Source organism: Pangasianodon hypophthalmus, chromosome 3 (assembly GCF_027358585.1).
Source record: "Pangasianodon hypophthalmus isolate fPanHyp1 chromosome 3, fPanHyp1.pri, whole genome shotgun sequence".
NCBI classification, from domain to species: Eukaryota; Metazoa; Chordata; class Actinopteri; order Siluriformes; family Pangasiidae; genus Pangasianodon; species Pangasianodon hypophthalmus.
In genome coordinates this window covers 19,505,824-19,528,309 of record NC_069712.1, presented here as the reverse complement: position 1 = coordinate 19,528,309, position 22,486 = coordinate 19,505,824, and the positions used below count along the sequence as shown (strand labels likewise).

The following is a 22,486-nucleotide window of genomic DNA, read 5'->3' as shown; positions in this document are numbered from 1 at the left end:
GATGGGCTACAACAGCAGAAGACCACATCAGTTTCCACTCCTGTCAGCCAAGAATAAGAATCTGAAGCTATCATGAGCACTGACTCAAGAAAACTGGACAGTTGAAGATCAGAAAAAAAAATAAAAAATCAACTGGTCTTTTTCCAGTCTTCAACTGTCCAGTTTCGGTTGTGTCCATAATCTGTGCCCATGCTAGCCTCAGATTCTTGTTCATGGCTAACAGGAGTGGAACCCAATGTGGTCTTCTGCTGTTGTAGCTCATTTACCTCTAGGTTTGATGTGTTGTGCATTCTAAGATGCTTTTTTTCTCACCACGGTTGTAAAGAGTGCTTATTTGAGTTACTATAGACTTCCTGTCAGCTCAGACCAGTCTTGTCATTCTCCTCTGATCTCTCATCAACAAGGTGTTTCAGCCTGCAGATCCTCCGCTCACAGGATGTTTGTTTGTTTGTTTGTTTATCACACCATGTAAACTCTAGAGACTGTTGTGTGTGAAAATCCCAAGAGATCAGCAGTTTCTGAAATACTCAAACCAGCCCATCTGGCACCAACAACCATGCCATGGTTAAAGATCAGGATTTTCCCCATTCTGATGGTTGATAGTATTTTTTCTGCGTGTTCTGTGAGACTGTTATTAGGTTTCTGTTCCGCCTCCTACCTGTAATGTTATTCCAACAAGGTTTCTTACTAAGCTAACTAACCACAGTATGTCCATCTCAGCACATCTGTTTGACTTGAGAATCTTTTCCTTTCTCGTGTCAATGTTGTTTTGTTTTGTTTTGTTTTGTTTGTGGCCATAACTTTGCTGTGAGTCTGTTTACGCGGGAAGCTTTTAAACGAGCACCTGCTTTATTTAGAACCGGTTGCGGAAGTGGCCGTTGCGTAGGAGGGCGTGGCTTATCTACCTGAGCGAGTAAACGTTTACGCCTGAAGCTAAACTGCTCCTAGTCAACAGGATCTCCTTTCTGTGTACTGTATGGCATGTGAAAAATAATGGTCACACTAGATAGCGCACTTTGCGTCCAATAGGAAGGCGTTTGGGTTAGAGAGAGAGGGAGAGAGAGAGAGAGAGAGAGAGAGAGAAGAGCTTCAGCTTGAGACGCATCGCAGTTTGAGTTTCTCTGTTCAAATCTCAGGAGCTTTATTTTAGTGTGGACTTTTTTTTTGCTCCAGAATTGAAGAGTGAAAACAAAACTGAACCACAGCAAGGTAAGTTGAACAGAGGTTTTAAATATTTTATAAACGTCACAGTTAATAATTCATAGTTTTCGAATGAAATGAACTTTTTTTTTAACGTTGTTGTGGTAGTTAATTAAAATGCTCTGTAGTGTAACTGGTATTTCCCACAGGTCCTAAAAGTGCTTTTTCTAGCCTTGGGTTGATGATCAAACTGTATATACGTCCTATAAACTCTTGAATCAACTGAAAATGAATGTAGCTACCTTTTTTTCTCTCCTTCATGTTAATGATCGATCAAGCCCTTTACCCTGTAGTCCCAGTGAGAGACTTGGTTAATTATTAAAGGCAGGTAGATAGTCATAGCTGACTGATCCAGTAACTGAGTTTAATCTTATTTACCTTCTCGATGCGACTGGATTGCAGCTCAAACACAAGCAACACTGCAGTGCAAACAGCATTGTCCACATGATGGATAATGTAGACTGTAATGATTACTGTAATTATACTTGTAGTGTAGGAATTTTGCAGTGCTAGCTTAGTGTTAGTTGCATTAGTTCATTGTATTCTGATAGATAATATGTGATCAGCTCTAGCTTGTTTGATTTGGTAAATGATTCCCAACCAGACTGAAGTTGATGATGACCTTATTTCCACTGGTCATGTTAGATCTGCCTGTGGTGTGTGTCTGATGAGCATCAGGTCAGAACACTACAGAGACTTTGCATGTGCACTGAGCAGCATGGAGAGGAAGAAAGGACTGGCAGGGGTCCTGCAGTTATTACTGATTTAGCAGAAAGTTTTCTACAAAGCCATGTTTAAGTGAGGAGAAATACAATCCAATCACTGAGCTGAACAGGTCATTTAAGCTTCTAGCAGTGGTTTCTTGGCAGTTCTAGGATTTGAACCTAGTACCTTCTGTCTATTCGCGTATACCCTGTGAACTACTAAGCAGTTTAAGCAACGTACTTTACACCACTTTGCATTTTTTTGTTTGGATTTTACATTTTTAATGCCTATAAAGTAAGTTGAATCTTTTCAAAATACCTCCGTCCATCTATGTTCAGTTGCTACTTAATACTAGTCAGGGTTTCAGTGGATGCAGAGACTATCCCAGGAACACTGGGTTAGAGGAGAGAATACGAGGACATCAGTGCATCACAGGGCACCATGCATGCGCACACACACACACACACACACACACACACACCTACTGTTCAATTTAGAGTTACCGCTGCAGGTGGGAGGAAATCAGAGATCCCAGAGGAAATCCACACGGACACAGAGGGAACATGTGATACTCCACACAGGCAATAACCCGAGCTCAGGATCGAACCTGGAACCCACAACATTACCTGCTGTGCCATTGTGCTGGCCTTGATATAAAGTCTTTTTTTTTTTTTTTTTCTGGTACAAAACTAAACTTACTCTGACACCTTTCATCTGTTTCTCAGAATACGTTACAGTCGTAGTTTCTTTCTGAGCAAAAATGTTGAAATATAACTTTTAATCACACTTGTATAAGACAGATATTATGAGATAAAATGTTTGAAATTGTACTTGCTGATTGTTTTTTTTTCTTTTTGCCATTTATGAAAGACAGTTTATCATATGCCATGGAAAGTTTGCAATTTTAAGTATCCTGATGGTAGTGTGTTGTGTGGACAGTGCATTCATATCAGATAAGGCATGTGCAGTTGAGAGTGGCCAGCGCGGGCGTGCGATAGAGGAGTTGTTCCCAAACTCAGTACCGGATGTGCATTGTGTTTTCTTTGCACTAGCACACCTAGCTGACCTCACAACGGGCTTGGTAGTAGGTGATGAGTTAAATCAGGTGTGGTAAATGTACTTACTGCATAATAGTAGGCAATCCAATACTAAACTGCAGAGCTGTTTGTCTACAGGCCTGGGGAAGGATAATCACTGTAATAACATTGTTATTCTAGCAGTGACGGAAAGCATGTTAGATGGAAAGCTTTTAGAAAGAATTGAATTTACTTACACTGCAATTCAATATAAAAAGCATTCTGAAACACTACAGGAAAATATTTAATTTAATTAACACCTAAAGCTTGTTTAAGTGACTATATAAGTGTTCTGACTTGACACAATTTAGGTTTTACTCATGTAATTTTATGTAGGTAATTTATGAAAAACTTTAGCTATAAAACAGCGCTGTGACATTTTCCTGGTGTGGGGTCGAGCTTCACACCAGACCTAGAAGATAAATTTATCAGGTACTAGGTTTCTGTGACTAAATGTTCCTTCATGCATCCTGACTTGTTAAACTCAACGTGCTCCAACGCTGATGTGAAGCAGCCCTTCTGTCTCGCTTTATACGGATGCTGCTCAAAATAGCAGCTTGTCATCTGAAGCGTAATAACTTCATAAAACAACAAATCTGTCATCCTTTTTTAAACTGCACAGAACAAGGCTTAATCATGCTAACACTGGCACTAGTTATAGGCTCTACTTTACTTTATAATTAAAAAAAAAAAAGCTATTGAGTTTTAAACATAGGGGGCTTCATGTGACTGCATAATGTGGCAAAATGGCCAAAATATAATTAACAGTTAATTAAAGTTTATAAAAATAGAGCTCTCTGTTTGGGGAGTAATTATTTTAGCCTATGAGAGAACCATAGAAAAAAACAGAAAGACATCATTCTTCTTATTATTTATTTTTTGCCAAAGAACGGCTAATGTGACCACTTTGTCTCCATTAATTCCTTATATAGCTCACCAGAGTCCCTTTTCTATCCTTTATGGGAAAAGAACAAGGCTTCCCAGCCTCCTCAAGTCAGTAAATAAGCATGGATCATTTTGTATCAAGACAAGCAAACACAGTGCCTTATTTTCAGTCAGGCATTTTTATGTGCAAGAAAGGATTCTGTAGATACATTGAGCTTTCATTAAAACATGATACTAACTAACAAAGAAAGGCTTTATTAATCAGTAATGTTGCAGTTATAACATGTCAAAGCCAGCCTTGTTAATAATGTCAGTCATCATTGTATTCACCATGGCTGATTCGGATTCTGTTTTTTTTTTTTGTCAACATGGCTTTACATAGAGTATCAGAATTGAACTAAATTATGCTGCTACAGTAGACTTTAGTTTGTTTAAATTGTTAACATTATTGAAAAGATTTCATTAATGAAATACAGTTACACTGTAAAGATTTACTGTAGACTTTACAGTAATTTACTGGCAACCTGGGTTTCCAATAAAGAATTGTAAAATTTACAGTAAATAACTGTAAAACACATTTACAGTTGTTCTTTCTCCCGTTAGGGGTTGCCGTAGTGGCTCATTGGTCCGTATATTTGATTTGACAGTTTTTACGCCAGATGTCCTTCCTGACGCAACCCTCCCCAATTTTATCCGGGCTTGTGACCAGCACTGAGAGTGAACTGTTGCACGCAGCTCCAGTGGCTGAGGTCGGTTCCCTGGCTGGGAATCGAACCCGGGCCGCAGCGGTGAGAGCACCGAGGCCTAACTATTAGTCCTCCAGGGACCCTTAAAACATTTACAGTAAAGTACTGTAATATCATACGTAGTATAAAATAACACATAACCCAGTACGTTGATGCAGGACACAGCTGAGCTGAAGGGTCTTGCGCAAGGATCCAGTAAAGGCAGTTTGGTGGTGCTGGGATTTGAACACATGACCTTCTTATCTGTAACTCGAAGCCGTAACCACTGAGCTACCACAGCTAGCACAACTACCTTGCACTGATCCACTGCAATCTTTTAGTGGCATCAGTTCAGTGCTAGAAGTAGTTGAATCAGTGCAAGCTAGCTGTGGTGGTGTTGTGGTGTAGTTAAGGTTAAGGCTTGGAGTCACAGCTCGGAAGGTTGTGTGTTCCAATCCCAGTACTGCCGAGCTGTCATGGGTGGGTAAGACCCGTAACCTTCAACTCAGCTGTATCCTGCATCAGCCAAATGAGCAAGTGTGCTGGGCTATGTGTCATTTTATACAACATTAAGATATTATAGTACTTAACTGTAAATATATTTTGCAGTTGTTTACTGTAAATTTTACAGTACTTTACTGGCAACCCAAATTTACAGCAATTTATTACAGTGTAGTAATCGACTGTTTCTATTCAACATGTTGGTGTAGTGACAATCTGAAGGGCAGCTGTGGTTAATATGAGCTCTTTCTGTATGAGTGGCTGATGGAGGACTGACCTTTCAGACGTGAGGATGTATGTATTCAGTGTGACAGACAGCTGGTTAAACATACATGCGGCTTCTCGTCCCAGCTGAGCTGCCAGCAGACCCTACTTGCTAAATTCTAAATCCAAGTTCATGCTATGCAAAGGTTTTTTTTTTTTTTTCATGATTAACCTGGATGCTTTGTGAGGCATTTAAAATGTTAAATAATGCAGCTCAGATGATGATGATGTGATAAACTGGGATATTATGACCATCTAAAATTGGATTAAATCTGTTTTGGGGTAGAATTCTGTGAAATATTATCAGGTTCTCAGGTTTTCAAGTTCTCAGATGTAGTAAGATAGCTATATCTTTCTGTGCAATCTGAAGTGTCAGATTTGAATACATTAGAGGTGTTAGAGGAGTTGAGGTTTCCAAAACATTCTCTATTGTACCTGTTCTAGGCACGTGCTGAAGGGTTATTGCTGTGGGCGTGAAACCGAATGTGGGTAGCTTTTGTAATACTGACAGTTGGATTTCTTTTTCCTCCTCCACCCTATTTATATCTCCTTTAACTCACTTTAGCATTGTTTGACAGTGTGGCCTGTGAGATATACCTGCTAGGTGCTGCGTTTAGATTTTCTGGACTGACTTCTATAAAGACGTCTCTAGACCAACTATAAGTGCACAATATTGCCATATTTTATTCACACAGCTTGTCGAAAGTCATTTTGAAACCTCTTAGATTCTTTATACCTTCACTTATGTTTTACACCGCAGATAACTGTTTTTGTTCTGTACTATGTCCTGTGGATATATTGTCTCAGGAGCTGTGAGTAAACACTGAGCCAGCATGAAAAAATCTTACGGTAATTTAATGAAAGATTCAAAATTCCATTTTTAGTTGAAAATGCAAGCTGTCTTTTATATTGTGTGAATATTTCATTATTAATGGACAGATAGAAATGCTCTAATGCTTACTATTTTGGAATTAAAAAGTAAACCCATAAAACTCTGGCTATGAAATCTGTCTGTCAAGCCTTTCACAGCTAATGATTTGTAACAAGATCAAATTTAATTTCAGCGTCATGGAAGGAAAAAAGAAAAATCGATTTGGTGTCATGCCGTAAACCAGCAGCTGTTTTGAAATGTATCAGTCGAAACCTACAATGCGATGTTATGTTCAAACGTTTTAATTCTATTAAAACATGTTTTGTTATATAACTGCAAATACAGGATGTCCAAAAAGTCAGGAAGAAATGAAAGTAAAACTACATATGCCTAATTTTGTATTTATTATTCACAGCGTATGCTCTACATGTTCCCCCTTACACTCTACGCATCTTCTCAGCTGCTGTACGATGATTTTGCGGATTTTCTCAACGTATTTGTATCGACATATTTTTCTCAGTATATTCCCATTGCTTCCTGACTTTTCAGACACCTCACAGATTGAAATTTTGTACAGTATTTTCAAAAGGAAAACCTTCAAGCTTTTCAAGGTTAACAGCTATCATAAACATCCATTTCTTTCCTTAAAGTTTTTCTTACAACAGTGACAATATGTTCTAGTCATTATGACTATAGCTATGCTTTGGCTTGGTGTGAAAAATCCATGCTTGTCAAGCACAGCATTCAGAGACCTTAGAATAAGATGCATAGATGTACAAATGTTTGCACAGTGCATAAGCTAATTGCTGTCACGAATGCCTAGTTGTTTGTCTGCAGCAGACGTGCAAGTTCCTGCAGTTCTGGTTGCTCTTTCTAGTAAGGGATTAGATGTTATTTTGGCAGTGGTTGTAATTGTGCTAGAAATTCCTGGGCTCCTGTCACATCCTGTTTTGCTTGTGCAACAGCTTGTTATTAAAAGCCGGCTACACTGCACCTGTACGCCACACTCACAACCAGCTGTGACAGCCCAACGGTAGTCATGGAGACACACAGCAGCCGATGCTGAACCAACGTAACTGTTCAGCGTTGTGTATTGCTGATTCCTGTAATGCAGCAGCTGTGTGTGTGTGTGTGTGTGAGAGAGAGAGAGAGAGAGAGAGAGAGAGAGAGTGAGACACAGATCCTGGCATTTAGTTGTGTGGGATTTCGGGAGAAAGAGACTAAGAGGGTACTGGGTGCATGGCCTCTTAGGGAGCGATAGGGGTTAGGAAGGAAAAGAAAACAGCTCTCATCTGGTGCGTAAGCTTGTTTAATGGGAACAAGCGTGTGTTTATCTTAGACAGAGAGGGAGTGTTCTGGAGTGTTTATAGAAGGGAAGGACAGAGTGTGTAAGAACGATGGGGAGAGAGGTGAAGGGAACAGTGGGAGTGTAGAACAACTGTCCCTCTAAATCAGATCATGCAGGATGTGTGTGTGTGTGTGTGTGTTACAGGGCTTTTGTGCTCGAGTAACCACCAAGCATTGATAGTCATATTTCTAGTCCTTTTAAAAGCTAAATTACATAGATTTTTTTTCTTGTCAAAAATGATTCATTCATCATGGTTGTTTTCAGAGGTTTAAAAAAATCCTCTCATTGAATATTCCTGAGCTGCAGTGAGTCGTCCTGACAATCCTGAACAGTAACTCGTAGTCAGAGCTGTGTCATGGGTGCCAGGTTGGAAGTAGCCAGAAATTTATACGCATATGTCATACATAATCATGCCCTAACTTCAGGCATGAAAGAAGTCTGACTACATGGTGATTGGCAGGAGCCTCAGCCAATCAGGTGAGAGAGTTTGTGAGATCACTTGAGAATGAAAACAAGGCAAATGGGAGTGAGAGAGGGAGACTGATACTACACTATAAGAGAGAAACGATTCAGAACTGATGGAGTTTTAGGCTTTTTCTTGCTGAACAGGTAAGATATTTGTTTGTAGCTAGCTAGCTAGGTGACAAGATCGTCTCTAGGATATGTTCTGTTTATGATCCACAGAACGTGCAAAGTTACACCGCAACAGGTTGTTAATGCATGGGCACTGCTGCTTAATCAGGCAGTCACAGTAACAGCTACCTAGCTGTGGACAAATAAAAGATAAGCTCTTATTGTGAGTTTTGCTCTTTCAACTGATACCCAGTCATAATCACAGTCACAGTGATGTGCAGGTTTTATTTGTATAACATGTCTGTAATGCTGAGCAGTCATGAGGCATGAATACTTGGGCCGCACAAACTTACTATTATACTAAAGAGTATGTCACTACATCATTGGTGTCTTTACTGTTTAGACATTGTGTGATTTGGGACACAGCCTTGGATTCTATGTAAATGCCTTGTACCTGCATGGTCGAGGAAGAAGCAGCACTATTCTCAATAAGGCAAGCATGTTAGTATTCAAGCAATTTTGTGTAGGTTTGATCGGTTTAGTACAGCCTCTGGCTGCTTGAGGAATTAAATCAGATTTATTCTATTTATTCTGTTAATAGAACTTGGTCTTTACACTTTCTCTTTATGTTAATTATTATATACTGTGTGTAGCATCAAAAATACTAAATATTCTACTATTTAAAAAAAAAAAAGCATTCATCTTAATACTTAAAAGGTATTATCATAACCTAGTGGCATATGTATCATTTCTTTCATGTTGGATGGATATTAAATTCATTCCTTCTAGAGCTGCACAATATATCATTTGATAATCGTAATATTGGCCTTTACAATACTGATGCAAATGAGTTTATATTTTGCCGACGATTCTAACCAATTTCATTTATTTACATTTTCTGCTGTTTGGTAAATAGTGGCATTGGTACAATTAAAGGAAAGATTTGTACTGGTCAAATGCAGGTCAGTCTTTAATCATGACACGCCACAGAGTCACTGGCTGGTTTTAATGTAGTGCTACACAGTGTGAAGCTGGAGTATCTCACTATACCATGATTGTCTCTAACCTTTTCCTTCCTAATATAGGAAATTTTATGACCACCAATGGACATCATGCAACATGCACGCTAAAATCATCAAGTACTTGATTTAAACTTTTGCTACACAGTTTTATAGTGGTCACTAGTAGACTTGAATATGTGCAATTGACTTTGTTATTCAAAAAAATGGAATAAATTTACTGGGTTTTTTTTTTTGTTTGTTTTGTTTTTTTTAAAATGAACACATCTGAGAGCTGTACTAGAATCCGTTTTGAACACAAACCCAGGAATAATTACATTTTAAGTACAGATGTGTTAGGAATTATTCTTCAGTGCAAGAAGAGAAACTGATTTTGTATCAGATGATAGATGTATTTAATTGAGGGATGTCATGGAAGTAGATGTGTAGAAAGAATTGTATTATTTATAAAGAATGTGCAGTAGATGCTGGGCTGATCATCTATGCCAGAGGTATTCGAATTGTGAAGGAATTGCAGGGGAGGCGCCGGTGAGGGGTGAAGTGGAAAATACCACAAATTAAATATTGAAAATGACTGTATCAGACATGTCAAGCTTTAAGATATATTTGATTTAGGCATCATTAAATTATATAGAGAATATTGTGGGATTAGAGGCGCAAGTTCTCAAAAAACTGGGCAGTGCACCTCATGGGGAACACGTTTGAATACGTCTGGTGTTTGTAGTGGAGAAGAAGTGAGGCATCTGAAGGCTTGCAGCTGCCACTGAGTATTTGTCATCTATTAACCATCCATTATATTTCTTAAACAGGTCCAACAGACAGAGCACAACACTCAGGGATGTTGCAGCATTTTCTGCAGGGATGTGTTTTTAACATTCTCGCTTGACAACTCTGGTTGAAAATCTCAGCTGGCTATTTTTGTGAATCCTACTGTGACTTTTTTTCTGTTTCTACCACAGCCTCAGCAATTCTTCCGTATTTTGCTGCCTCCTCTAACCATTTGTTTTTGTGTTTGTTTTTAGGTCAAGTGTCCAGAAGCATGATGAGGTAGTTAGGATTGCTGGGACCTTGTTGTGGAGGCAAGATACAAGATTACTGAGTGCGTATTTGTGTGAGAGTGTTGTCCTGTTCTGCTGAAGGGGGAGAGTGTGGATTTGAGGTGCTCACCTCTCCTGGGTGAAACGAGTGGCGATGAGGATGAGAAGCAACGTGGGATGGCTGTATTGCCTGCAACTGCTGTGTGCTATGTCTACACTGAGGGCTTATCCCTTCACACCTCCTCTGGACCTGGATGTCACTCCCAGAACTACTGTCCTTTTCAATGGTATGAGCCACATCCTCTAACACCTCACTCACATTTACACTCAGAACAAACGAAGTAAGCAACAATGCTACATACGACATCTTCTTCCTCTAATTATATTGGATGTTCTTATTCAGTCATGGTTTACTTTTAGCAGTAATTCATGAAGCATCAGAGGCAGACACAAATGAATGGATTTGCAGGGTTACATGTAGAGAAGTGTGCTTTTTTGTGTGTGTGTGTGTGGATGCTTTTTTTTTTTTTTATCATTTCCTCTCAATTTAGTTTCACAAGTATCACCAAGTAGCACAAGAATATTCTCCCTTACTGCAAATTCCTCTCTGGAAGGGAGGAGACTATTGCATGCTTCCTCTGAGCCATGTGAGGCCCACCAAGCACCAAGGCATCTTTTAAAATCTTTTCACGCACGTTGTGCTTAGAGGAGAGCACTAGATGCTTAAGATTGGCTGCTGTTACTCGGATGGTGAGGTTCCTAGTCAGAGAGGTCAGAGAGCAGGGCTGTCAGGTTGACCACACTCTTTTGTACATGGTGTATAGAGCAGAGTCACTCAAACCAACTTGGGCTCTCCTTTTATCTCCTGTTTGGATTTAAGCTAGCATGGTTGCCAAAAGTCCCAAGGCACATGTTTAATTTGAAAACATATGATGAGAATAAATCTTTCCCAGGCCTGCCATGATCAGCCCTGGAGCAATAGTCCAGAGGGTTACAGCACTCCTCAGAGCAGAAAGAACGCAGTGCACAACAGCTCAGACTCTGTAGCCATGCAGAGGAGCTCACTTCTATTTCTGACATGCTTAAGGATGACCTATTGTTCTGATTACCAGAAGGTTTAGCAAACAGGCAGGCAAAACTGAACTAAACTGCATGTTTTTAAATTGCGAGTGACGCTAGTGCTGACGCAACTGAAGTGTGTACTCATATTGTGCAAGTACGTGCATGTAATCCTATCTCCCCATCATTCATCTTCTATCCACCCACATGCTATGCTTTTTTTTCCTCTACTCTCTCACCTCCTCCTGATGCATGTATCTGGTCTTTTTATATCAGCCACTAACTTAGAGAAATCTATTCTCCGAGTCTCTTAGCAACTTGTTCAGTATATAAAAGTATCAGATGGTACACAGGTCTCTGTCTATCTCACCCATTTAATCATTTCATTTAGTCACACCGCGTGCTTAGATACGAGACGCCGTGTGCTTAAAATGACATTGTTTATTCTAATGAGCACATTAGAGATTCTGTTAACTCCCAGTGAAAGGGAGAAAAAATCCAATGGATACAATGTGATGGCTTATTGTCATATTATTGAATCTATAACCTATACTGTGGCTGCTTTTGTTTATTCATTTTATCTGCGCCCTTGTTAACTACAACTAATTTAAATCCTTTTTCAGACTTTTTCACAGACAATGTGAAAAATGGCATATAGGAAGGGGGTAGAATATCGGATTGTTGAACAGAGAATGAAGAAATGCGTTTTAAGGGAGATAAACCTGTATTTGGAGTAAAAAAGACAACACGTTTAAGATGGAAAGATCATTTGTGTGGGTTTCCCAAGGCCATCTGTGTGGGTTTCTCTTAGTATGTGTAATTATTTTAGCTGGAACAAAACTGGCAAAGCAGCTGTAGATGGATGTCATCATCACTCAGCTCTCCTCCGCATAGTAAAACCTACGTGCACACACACACACACGCATCTTGCAGCACTACCATACCATAACATACCATTGTAGTCATTTGATGTACAAGAAACGAGCAAAATGAGATCAGTATCACGATGAAGGTTGGAATGATTGTCATGGGTTAAAAGTATCTAAAAGTGACCAAATGATGGCTTGATGAAAGAGATGACGAGTCTGTATAAAAACGTAGATTACTTGTACTGTTGCCAGATAATAGGTTTGGTTGCTTTTGATATACAGGACTAGCAGAGTCGTGTGGGAGGGAGTGACAGTTATTAATATGAGAGAAAATTCAGGCTGTTTACTGTTTCGTCTTCCTGGTTTTTCCAGCACAAACCTTCATCTTTACACAAAGATTTTGCTAACAGTGAGTCATTGTGGGGAGAAACTTTGTTCTGGGTGTAGTAATTAATAGGCAGGGCTGAACAGCACCATTTGTGGCTAAAGTTAACTGTTACGCAAGACTGAATGGGCAAGAGTTCATCTGGCACACTCAGAAGATAGTCACACTAGCAATCAGAGAGCAATGCCAACTGAATACACGGTTCAGCACAGCACGTATACAATCTGACGTGCACTCAGTAATTCCTCAAATATCAGTTTCTGGATGATGGAAAAGAAAATGTCGCAGTGAGCGCTGTGTTCTGCCTTGTTCTGGTCCCCATGAGACCTTCAAAGATGTTTACTCAGAAAACATTCCTTTGTGGCGACACACACTCTCTGCTATCTTTCTGTGTCTATCTCTCTGTCTCTGACTCTCTGTTGTTGATTTATATAATGATCAATTTGGATAGAAAGCATTGGTCAGCATTTGCTTTTGTTTTACTTCAGTACCTCTCTTTCTGTCCTACAAGTACACACATTAACTCGCAGCTGTCCGCTCAGTGATCTTGGCTCTCATTGGAATTCAGCAGGCAGGACTGTCACAGTGTGTGTTTGGATGGGTGGCAGAAAATGTGTCAAACGTGTCATCACTTGTCATATAATTTTCGAATCTTCCCAAAATGTTATGCTGTGTAACACTGTCGTAACACTTGCAGTGTGGTAGCTTCAGTTCCACAGCCCCCCCCCTTTTTTTTTTTAATGCTCATGAGTGTTACAGCGCCAGCATGTAGCTCTGAGTCCATGCTGAAGCCTGCACTGTGATTTAGCACAGTCATCCAAACGTCCGGGAAAATAAATGTCTTTGCACGTGGACTTTTGCATGGGTGTCACTAAACACCATATCTGCAGTTCTGATGATGAAGCTACTTGTCGGAATAAAGGTAGAGAGGGAGTTCCTCTGGTCATTGTGTTACTTTTGGCTTGAATGGGCTGTGAAATGGTATTCTATAATCCACGCTGCTAAAGAAATAGAATTGTATTGTGTGTTTGCTGCTCTTTTTCTCACGTCCCTGCTAAGAATGTGAGTCATAAGTTCTTCACTAAGGTGACTGAAAGCCAGATGTTCAGGAGCAGGTCTGAGAATAGACTTCCCTGGACTGCCTGGTGTGTGTGCTTGTGTAGTAGTTGTTGTTGTGGTTGGTTTGGGTGTGTGTTTTTTCACCTCTTTCCGTGCTTGTTTGTACTCATTGCTTGCTTTGCCTTGCCCTCTTCAGGGTGGTGATATTGTGGAAGCCATTGACTTGTGCTCTTGTAATCAGAGTCTGGTTTGGATAACCTCGGTTTGGAATTCGTGTAGCAGATTTAAGCACAGCTTATATGATGAATTTACTGAAACCAGGTCTGGGCAGCCTGCATGTGACATACCTGTCTGTGTGTTACACTAATGAAGGATCTGTAATGGATGGCCACATGTGTGGGCATGTTGTTATGGAGCTGTGGGAACGTATGTATGGAGGTATATGTGAGCATGTATACAGTACATACATACTTCTTGCAGTAGTAAGTGGATTGGAAGATTATACTAAAGATTAAAGATATAAAGATTATACTACAAGCAAGTTTGGCTTGATTTATTACTATAGGATATTACAAAGTAACTGCATGACTGAAAACACACACACGAGAGAGAGAGAGAGAGAGAGAGAGAGAGAGAGAGAGAGAGAGAGAGAGAGAGAGAGACTGCCCCTACAAGGAAAGAGCTCATAATTGTATTACTCTCCTTCAAGACTCAAGGAAGTGAGTTCTCTCATTACTGGCACTGTTAAGGCCACAGTCCACCATTCTTAACATTAGTCATACCTCTGTTTTCCCCTGATTATCACTTACTAAAAAATGTGTCTATCACACAGAGAATAAGGAAATAAGCACTACTTTGGGTGATACTCTTTAAACCAGTCCTGTGTCTGTTACTATTTACTATATAGACTGTTCTAGGAATGTAACCAAATATGAATATTCAGATTGAACGGATTGGATATGAATAGGAGGTGCATTATTCCTTTGATTTTTTTGTTTTGTTTTGTTTTGTTTTTTTTGTGTGTTTTACTTTAATTAATTTATTCATTTTTTTTGTGTGTGTGTTATTTTATTTTATTTTGTTTTATTTTATTCGTTTTTTTTTTTTTTTTGGATAGAAAACATGGCAGAAAGGTTTACAGGGCATCTGGTTGAAACTAGAGGAGTGCATCGGGATGCAAAAAAAAAAAAACACACAATTGCGGAGAGGAGGGCGCAAGCATTGTTTGTGCCTGGTCAGGGCCGCAGTGCTTTAGATTATGCTACTAGTATGTTTATATATTGGGAAATAGATTAAAATAGATTTCTAACTAAACTTGCTAGAAAATATTATGGGCATGTACAAACAAACATAATAACTCTGTGAGCAGTTTACTAGTTATGAATTGTGAGCTTGAGTGTGAAAGAAACGTCAGAGCCAGAATTCACAGACAGTACATTTTTGCCCCTGGGTTTTTACAGTATTTTCAAATCTTGATATAGCTACAGATACAGATATTTTGAGCACAGATGCATAAAGATCATTGTGTTACACCCCTAGACTGTTCTGTAAAGAGCACTATATAAGGCAGCAGTGAGGGACTGAATTCAGGCACTTGCTAGTGAGTGCATTGGAAACACATCATCATGACCAACCTTTACGTAAACAATGTAGAAGTTACAAATTAAACAATGAACTGAAACCACAAAAAGAAAGTTATAATGTTTTATAACTTTATAGAAGTTATAAAACATTAAAACATTATAAAAAGAATGTTATGTATAAACAACTAACAAGTGCCTTCAAGGGTGGTTAAACAACAGTTTTTATATATGAGGTTGTTTGTGCCTGTATCCATCCTGACCTGTAAAATTTGAGCTGAAAGAAATCGCTAGGTATTGTGATACTTTAGTGATGTATTAAGTAGTGAGCATTGTTTGCGCACTGGATTTATGTTGCACTACTGATAATAACGTAGTGAACGATCCTGGCAGTATTATTTGTACACAGAAATCGGAGAAGGTTACAGAATGTCTGCACCATAAATAATGCACTGTATGGAAAAGAGGGAATGAACTGAGACACATCACACGTCTAGTCTTTGCCCATGTGGTGTGATATGATAGTCGTGAACTTTGAATTCCTGACCGCTGGTTGGAGACTGTGTTGCTGACTCACTTTTCTGACGTGTTTGGTACAAGTGAGGTGTGCTGCTTTGTCTGCATGCACGTGTGTGGGTGTGTATTTGTGAATGTGTGTGTGTGTGTGTGATTGTGTTTGTATATGTGTTTGGATGTATTGAAGGATTCAGTGGCTGGACATTTGTAAAGACAAGGCACTGTGTAAACTTAAAGCGCTTTTCAATAGTTTAAATATTTGACTCAGTTTTCTGTAGATAAGGTACACACATTCACTGAGCAGCCATAACATTAAAACCAACTGCCTAATATTGTGTAGGTCCCTCTTGTGCCTCCAAAACAACTCTGATGCTTCTGACTCCACAAGACCTCTGAAGGTGTGCTGTGGTATCTGGCACCAAGACGTTAGCAGCAGATCCTTTATGTCCTGTAACTTGCGAAGTGGGGCCTCTATGGATTAGACTTGTTTGTCCAGAACATCCTACAGATGCTTGATCGGATTGAGATCTGAGGAATTTGGAGGGCAGGTCAACACCTTGAGCTCTTTGTCATGTTCCTCAAACCATTCCTGAACAATTTTTGCAGTGTGGCAGGGCGCATTATCCTGCTGAAAGACGCCACTGCCATAAGGGAATGCCGTTGCCATGAAGGGGTGTACTTGGTCTGCAACAATGTTTAGGTAGGTGGTACGTGCCAAAGTAACATCCACATGAATGCCAGGACCCAAGGTGTCCCAGCAGAACATTGCCCAGAGAATCACATTGCCTTCGCTGGCTTGCCATCTTCCCATAATCCATCCTGGTGCCATCTCTTCCCTAGGTATGTGACACACGCACCCGGCCGTCCACATGATGTAAAAGAAAACATGATTCATCAGACCAGGCCACCTTCATCCATTGCTTACTGCCTCTAAAGCTCTTCCTGCCAGAGACACCCACACAGCAGAAAAGAACTGTGTAGTGTGTTTGTCTGCTCATGTTGCTACATGGTATACACTATCAATGGAAAAACAGTACCATGGTCCAGTTCTGATGCTCATGTGCCCATTGTACTTTCGGTGGTGGACAGGGGTCAGCATGGGCGCACTGACCGGTCTGCACCATGTGTTCTGACACCTTTCTATCATATCCAATATTAACTTTTTCAGCAATCTGTGCTACAGTAGCTCTTCTGTTGGATCAGACCAGACGGGCTAGTCTTTGCTCCCCATGCGCATCAGTGAGCCTTGGGCGCCCACGACCCTGTCGCAGGTTCACCAGTTGTCCTTTCTTGGACCACCTTTGGTAGGTACTACCCACTGCATACTGGGAACTCTCCACAAGACCTGCTGTTTTGGAGATGCTCTGATCCAGTCGTCTAACCATCACAATTTGGCCCTTGTCAAAGTCACTCAGATCCTTACGCTTGCCCATTTTTCCTGCTTCCAACACATCAGCTTTGAGAACTGACTATTCACTTGCTGCCTAATATATCCCAGCCCTTGACAGGTGCCATTGTAAGGAGATAATCAATGTTATTCACGTCACTTGTCAGTGGTTATGTTATGGCTGATTGGTGTATACACTAACACACATACGCACCCTGTTTGAGAGATAACAATAAGACTGTCTTTACTGAGACAGAAACAGGAATAATGTGTTTGTGTCAAGTGATTCATAGGTAAAGTAGGGAGCAGCGTCAGCAGGGAGTCATAAAGCACAGTGATTGCTCTCTCTCTCTCCCTCTCTCTCTCTCTCTCTCTTTCTCTCTCTCTCTCTCTCTCTCTGAAACTAACTCTACTCTGTCACTCTCTGGCTTTGTTTGACATCTGTGTCCCTCTAGTTGATTGCTAAAGCATTCCTAAAGCAGCATACAATCTTTCCCGTTACTGCCTCTAAAGCTCTTCCTGCCAGAGACACCCACACAGGAGAAAAGAACTGTGTAGTGTGTGTTTGTCTGTTCATGTTGCTACGTGGTGTACAGTATCAATGGAAAAACAGTACCACATAAGCATGCCATCACCATTAAAATGTTTTTTCTAATAAAGCAAGCAGTGTAAGCAGTCTACTTAACTGTTATACCCACATTCAACAAGCTGGATACAAATGGATTTATTCGTAAATCATGAGAACCCTGGAAATTCAGAAAAACTTGTAAACCTCAACTTGATCAACTTCAAATCATATAGTTTGCATTGATTAGTGCACTTTTATATATGGAATGTACCATCAAGTTTTTATTACGTTCACAGCATTTAGCAGAAGCCCTTATCCAGAGCGACCTACAGAACTGATTTGGAGTCTCTGTCAAAAACACATCCTCATGCTAGCTCACTGGGTCAAGGACTAAGAATACCATTTAGAAAACTTTGTGCAAACCATAATTTTATATTATTGACTATAATATTTTTAAAGAATATGAAAAATAAAGAAAGCCAGCCAACACAATCCCCCAAATTAAGACTAATAGGAAAAATCATGCAATTATGACAAAAGAAATGCCGCTGTATAAATGGAGGATGGGCTGCTCTGTCTGCACATAGCCATAAGCTGTAAACAAATGCCTTAGCTTTTTTTCTTTTCATTTTTTTTATCATTAATTTTGCTTTGTGTGCATGGGCAGTGATGGAAGGTTATTGTTAGTGTATTTCACCTTACAACCACTGGACTGGCAATGTTATTGTTTGCTCCTTTAATAGTTTCCTTGCATCTACATACTTTTTGTGTAAAATCTTTGGTACATACTGAAATTAAATCAATAATTTGAATATTATACCAGTTTAAGGCTTTAGTATGACCTGTGTGTGTGTGTGTGTGTGTGTGTGTGTGTGTTGTGTACATCAGAGTTGTGGGGGTGCAGACGCTTCAGTGGCTCTGCTCTGAACTACAGCACCCTGCTGCTGGAGGAGGAGCCAGGTTTGCTGTATGTGGGAGCTAGAGGAGCACTGTATGCCCTGCAGGCTTCTAATATCTCCAGCTCCAGTCACACAGTGAGTACTCCACTGGCACGTCACAGATTTTTGTTTTAAGATCACCTATATGAGACCTCTGTGTAGTGAAAAAACAGCCTTGTAGATTTTCTGCTCTTACAAAAACAGCATATACATTCACCTTATTAGGAACGCCTGTACTCAAATGTAAAGCGTGGTTGTTTAAGTTACCGTTTCATGTCAGCTCGAACCAGTCTGACCATTCTCCTCTGATCTCTCTCCTCATCAGGGTGTTTCCACACACACAGAACTGCCACTATCGCTGGATGCTTTTTGTTTTTCGCACCATTCTGTGTAAAGACTGTTGTGTGTGGCAATCCCAGGAGATCCGCAGTTTCTGAAATACTCAAACCAGCCCAGTCTGGCACCAACAATCATGCCACGGCCAAAATCACTGCTCACGTTTTTCCTCATTCAGATCTTTGATGTGAACATTAACTGAAGCTCTTGACTTGTATCCGCCTAGTATTATGCATTGCGCTGCTGGAACATGATTGGCTGATTGGGTAATTGCATGAATGAGCAGGTGTACAGGTGTTTTTATTCGAGTGTATGGTGAATGTAGATATCTCAAGGTAAATGAAAGACACTTTGCCTATAAAATCAGCATGTTGATCTTTTCCTCGTACAGATTGACTGGGAGGCACCTGAAGACCGGAAGCAGCTCTGTCTGAACAAAGGGAAAGATAACAAGGTTAGTATCATCCTTACACATCTAGACAAATATCTTTTTATCCTGTTCCAATTAACTGAAACATTTATTCTCTATTACAGACTGAATGTTTTAATCACATCCGATTCCTGCAGAGATTCAACAGCACCCACTTATATACTTGTGGAACTCATGCGTTTAGCCCACAGTGTGCATATATTGTGAGTAAAATATTGAAAAAGCTCTAGGAGTCCACACCTTAGGTTTCATATTTTTGTTTGATGCTTACAACTTTTGTCTTTATAGCTTTATAGATTGTTTGATGTGTCTATTTTCTCCTGTGTTTTTGCAGGATAGTAGGGAGTTTAAAATGTCTTCAGTGATTGAGGAGGGTCGAGAAAGGTGCCCTTATGACCCTGCTAAAGGCTACACAGGCCTGCTTATTGGTAAGGAAATAATCTGCACCACTGTACACTGTAAAGACCTACATTCACACTAGTAGGAGACAACCACAAATTGTTTGGGAGGTGGAGCTGCAACTCCAGCAACATGGACAAGTAGTTTTATGGAAATTAGTTATTAGTAGTAAAGCTGCTAATCAAAAAGATTGGCTGTTAGAATGAATCTATAGTGCAGGATGTTCACTGTTTGCCCAATTTTCTATACTTCACTTCCTACTTGGGATTAGTTCAGAATCAACTGTATTTGGAACTGAAAAATGATTATCTTTTAATGGCTTTTACTGCAATATTAAAATGCATTTTAAACGAAAGTAACATGGAGCTGTGTAGAAATTACGCAGTAATTGTATACATGTTGCACACGTGGGCCACTGTCATTTTCACAGCCACAAGAGAGAAACCTGGAGCAACACCAGTCACTTTACTTGCTAGTGTGTAAACTGTATAGTGCAGGTTGATTTTTATAGAATAACATATTTCTGATAAATAATATAACTATATGATAATGTGCTCGTAAGTACATACAAGCACATAACTACTGGTGTGGTGAAAATATCTTTTCTGTGGTATCTTGTATGGTCATAAACCTTTCGTGCATAATCATAATCCTATTCTTTTTCTCAGATGGTCAAATGTACACGGCTTCTCAGTATGAGTTCTGGAGTTCTCCAGACATTCGTAGGAACTCTCCGAACCCCATGCTGAGAACAGAGGAAGCCCCCACTCGCTGGCTTTATGGTTAGTGCGTTACAGCATATGGAAAACACATCTGCTCTGCAGTTATTATCAGTGTATTTATAGACTGATACTTTCCAGTTTAATGGCTTTCCATGGATTTGTATAGTGATGTTTTCCATAAGTTTCTCCAGTGGGGATTAAGGTCATTTTCTCCACATTGAACACACATCGTATTAACAGAGAAATGTTCGGTCCTGTGCAGAGGCTGATTTTGTGGAGTCGGCGCTGGTGAAGGAGAGTGTGAATAGCTCTGTCGGAGATGACGATAAAATCTATTTCTTCTTCACGGAGAAGAGTCAGGAACACAGTCTGTACTTCAGCTACGGCAGGGTGGCCCGTGTGGCCCGTGTGTGTAAGGTACAACATGAGCCACTCCTTTTCTCAGCACAAATTCTTAATCTGTAGCCCCCTGCTCTCCCATGAGAGGGGTGTGAAATAAAGTTCTGAAAACATTTTACATTTTAACACATCTTCATATGGTTAGATATATTGGGTTTGATCCATTTAATACACAGCCAGTGTTTGATTTGCTTAAATAATGCTTGGTCACCAGGAGCCTCATTTATCTAAGTGTGCATTGGTATTTATCACACGTACATATGTGCAGCTGTACGCAATGGCCATTGATAAATTCCACACATTGTAAATTGACACACTCATTTGCATAAAGAAAAGCCCTCAAATTGACATATATCGTAAACAACTTTCCTTTATAAAGCACAGAAGCCTGCTCGCTGTGCAGTCTGTTTCCTTTTATACTATTTTACATTACATTCTGTCTGTGTCATCTGTCTGCATCTTGTGAACATCGAAATCAGTAATTACTATTTCAGCTATGCTGAGATGACTGACAGTATGTGATATAGAAGCTCTGCATAGTCAGTTTACCTGCTATTACACTTTTCTACCTCTAGGGGTTCTTGCATATGGTCAGGAGTATGCAGAAATGTACACACAAATCACACATAAACAAATCTTGACAAATCCTATTCAACACATATATATATTTTTATATATATATATATATATATATATATATATATATATAAAACACGTGTGTACGCACATGTGGGAAATCATTTAAGGTTAGATTTAGGTGTATGCATAGCATTAATTACCATTATTAATTAGCATTAATTATTAATTATATCAATGGAAGGATCCTCACAAGGATAGTATGGGGTGTGTGTGTGTGTGTGCGCACCAAACCATTTTCTTCACAGCAGAAAGCTGAAACCTCTTTAGTTCCCTTTTCTTTGCAGCTTAACACGATCCTTAATAGAGTTTTCACATCAGTGCAGTTGGTGCAGTTGCCAAGACTCTCTCTCTCTCTCATGCTGCTTTTCCCCCCACACACTCCACTCAAAGTGCCAGTCTCAGATTACTGTAAGCTCATTGCTCTCACTCAGTGAATCACAGCTTTGCAGTTCTTTCTTTATAAGAATGCATTCATCCATCACACTGTTGCTCTCCATCCTCAGCAATCAGTGTGATGTAAGGTAGTACATGTTCCTTAGCCAGGCGAAGCTTATTAACGCAGGACTCTGTTTACTCAGACAGGATGTTCTGCCATGGTTCTCATTAGAAGTTTGGCACTGTGTTCAAGGTCAGGATGCACTTGCCTAGTTATTTACTGCAATTGCAATGCTGAGTCTACAGTAAACTGCAAATCCCATCAGCCTGATAGGTAATATCACTGCAGTTGACTCAGTCATTAAATTGAAACTCATCTAACATTCATGGAAGGCTTAGTGAGGGGCCATGTTAAGGCTGACTTTTCACTGACTGTTCCAGTCTGAATCTTTTGCACTGCTATAAGCCTGTTTAACAGTGTTCCCAATAGGCTGCTGATTGATCTGTGAATTGCAGTTAATTAACACATACATACGTCTTTAAACTGAAATGTAGTGAGTCTTGCAGTAGTGCTTTATGTATGTTGAGCTGTGTGGACTGTGGGCGGACTCGTGATCTCTC

At 39.9% G+C, this 22,486-nt stretch overlaps 1 protein-coding gene across 2 annotated transcripts in view; it reads left to right on the top strand.

Moving 5' to 3' along the window:
- Window positions 1–906: 906 nt before the first annotated feature.
- The window catches only part of sema4ga (sema domain, immunoglobulin domain (Ig), transmembrane domain (TM) and short cytoplasmic domain, (semaphorin) 4Ga), a 32,361-nt gene continuing 10,781 nt past the window's right edge, over window positions 907–22,486 (top strand). For both annotated transcript variants that reach the window (XR_008301411.1, XM_053232444.1), the window contains exons 1-8: window positions 907–1,209; window positions 10,190–10,491; window positions 18,516–18,661; window positions 19,293–19,355; window positions 19,436–19,534; window positions 19,666–19,759; window positions 20,399–20,512; window positions 20,715–20,869. Coding sequence is in view for 1 of the 2 variants with exons in the window: in XM_053232444.1 (XP_053088419.1) it covers window positions 10,359–10,491; window positions 18,516–18,661; window positions 19,293–19,355; window positions 19,436–19,534; window positions 19,666–19,759; window positions 20,399–20,512; window positions 20,715–20,869 (804 nt within the window). In the remaining variant the exon portion in view is untranslated. The remainder of the gene's footprint in view (window positions 1,210–10,189; window positions 10,492–18,515; window positions 18,662–19,292; window positions 19,356–19,435; window positions 19,535–19,665; window positions 19,760–20,398; window positions 20,513–20,714; window positions 20,870–22,486) is intronic.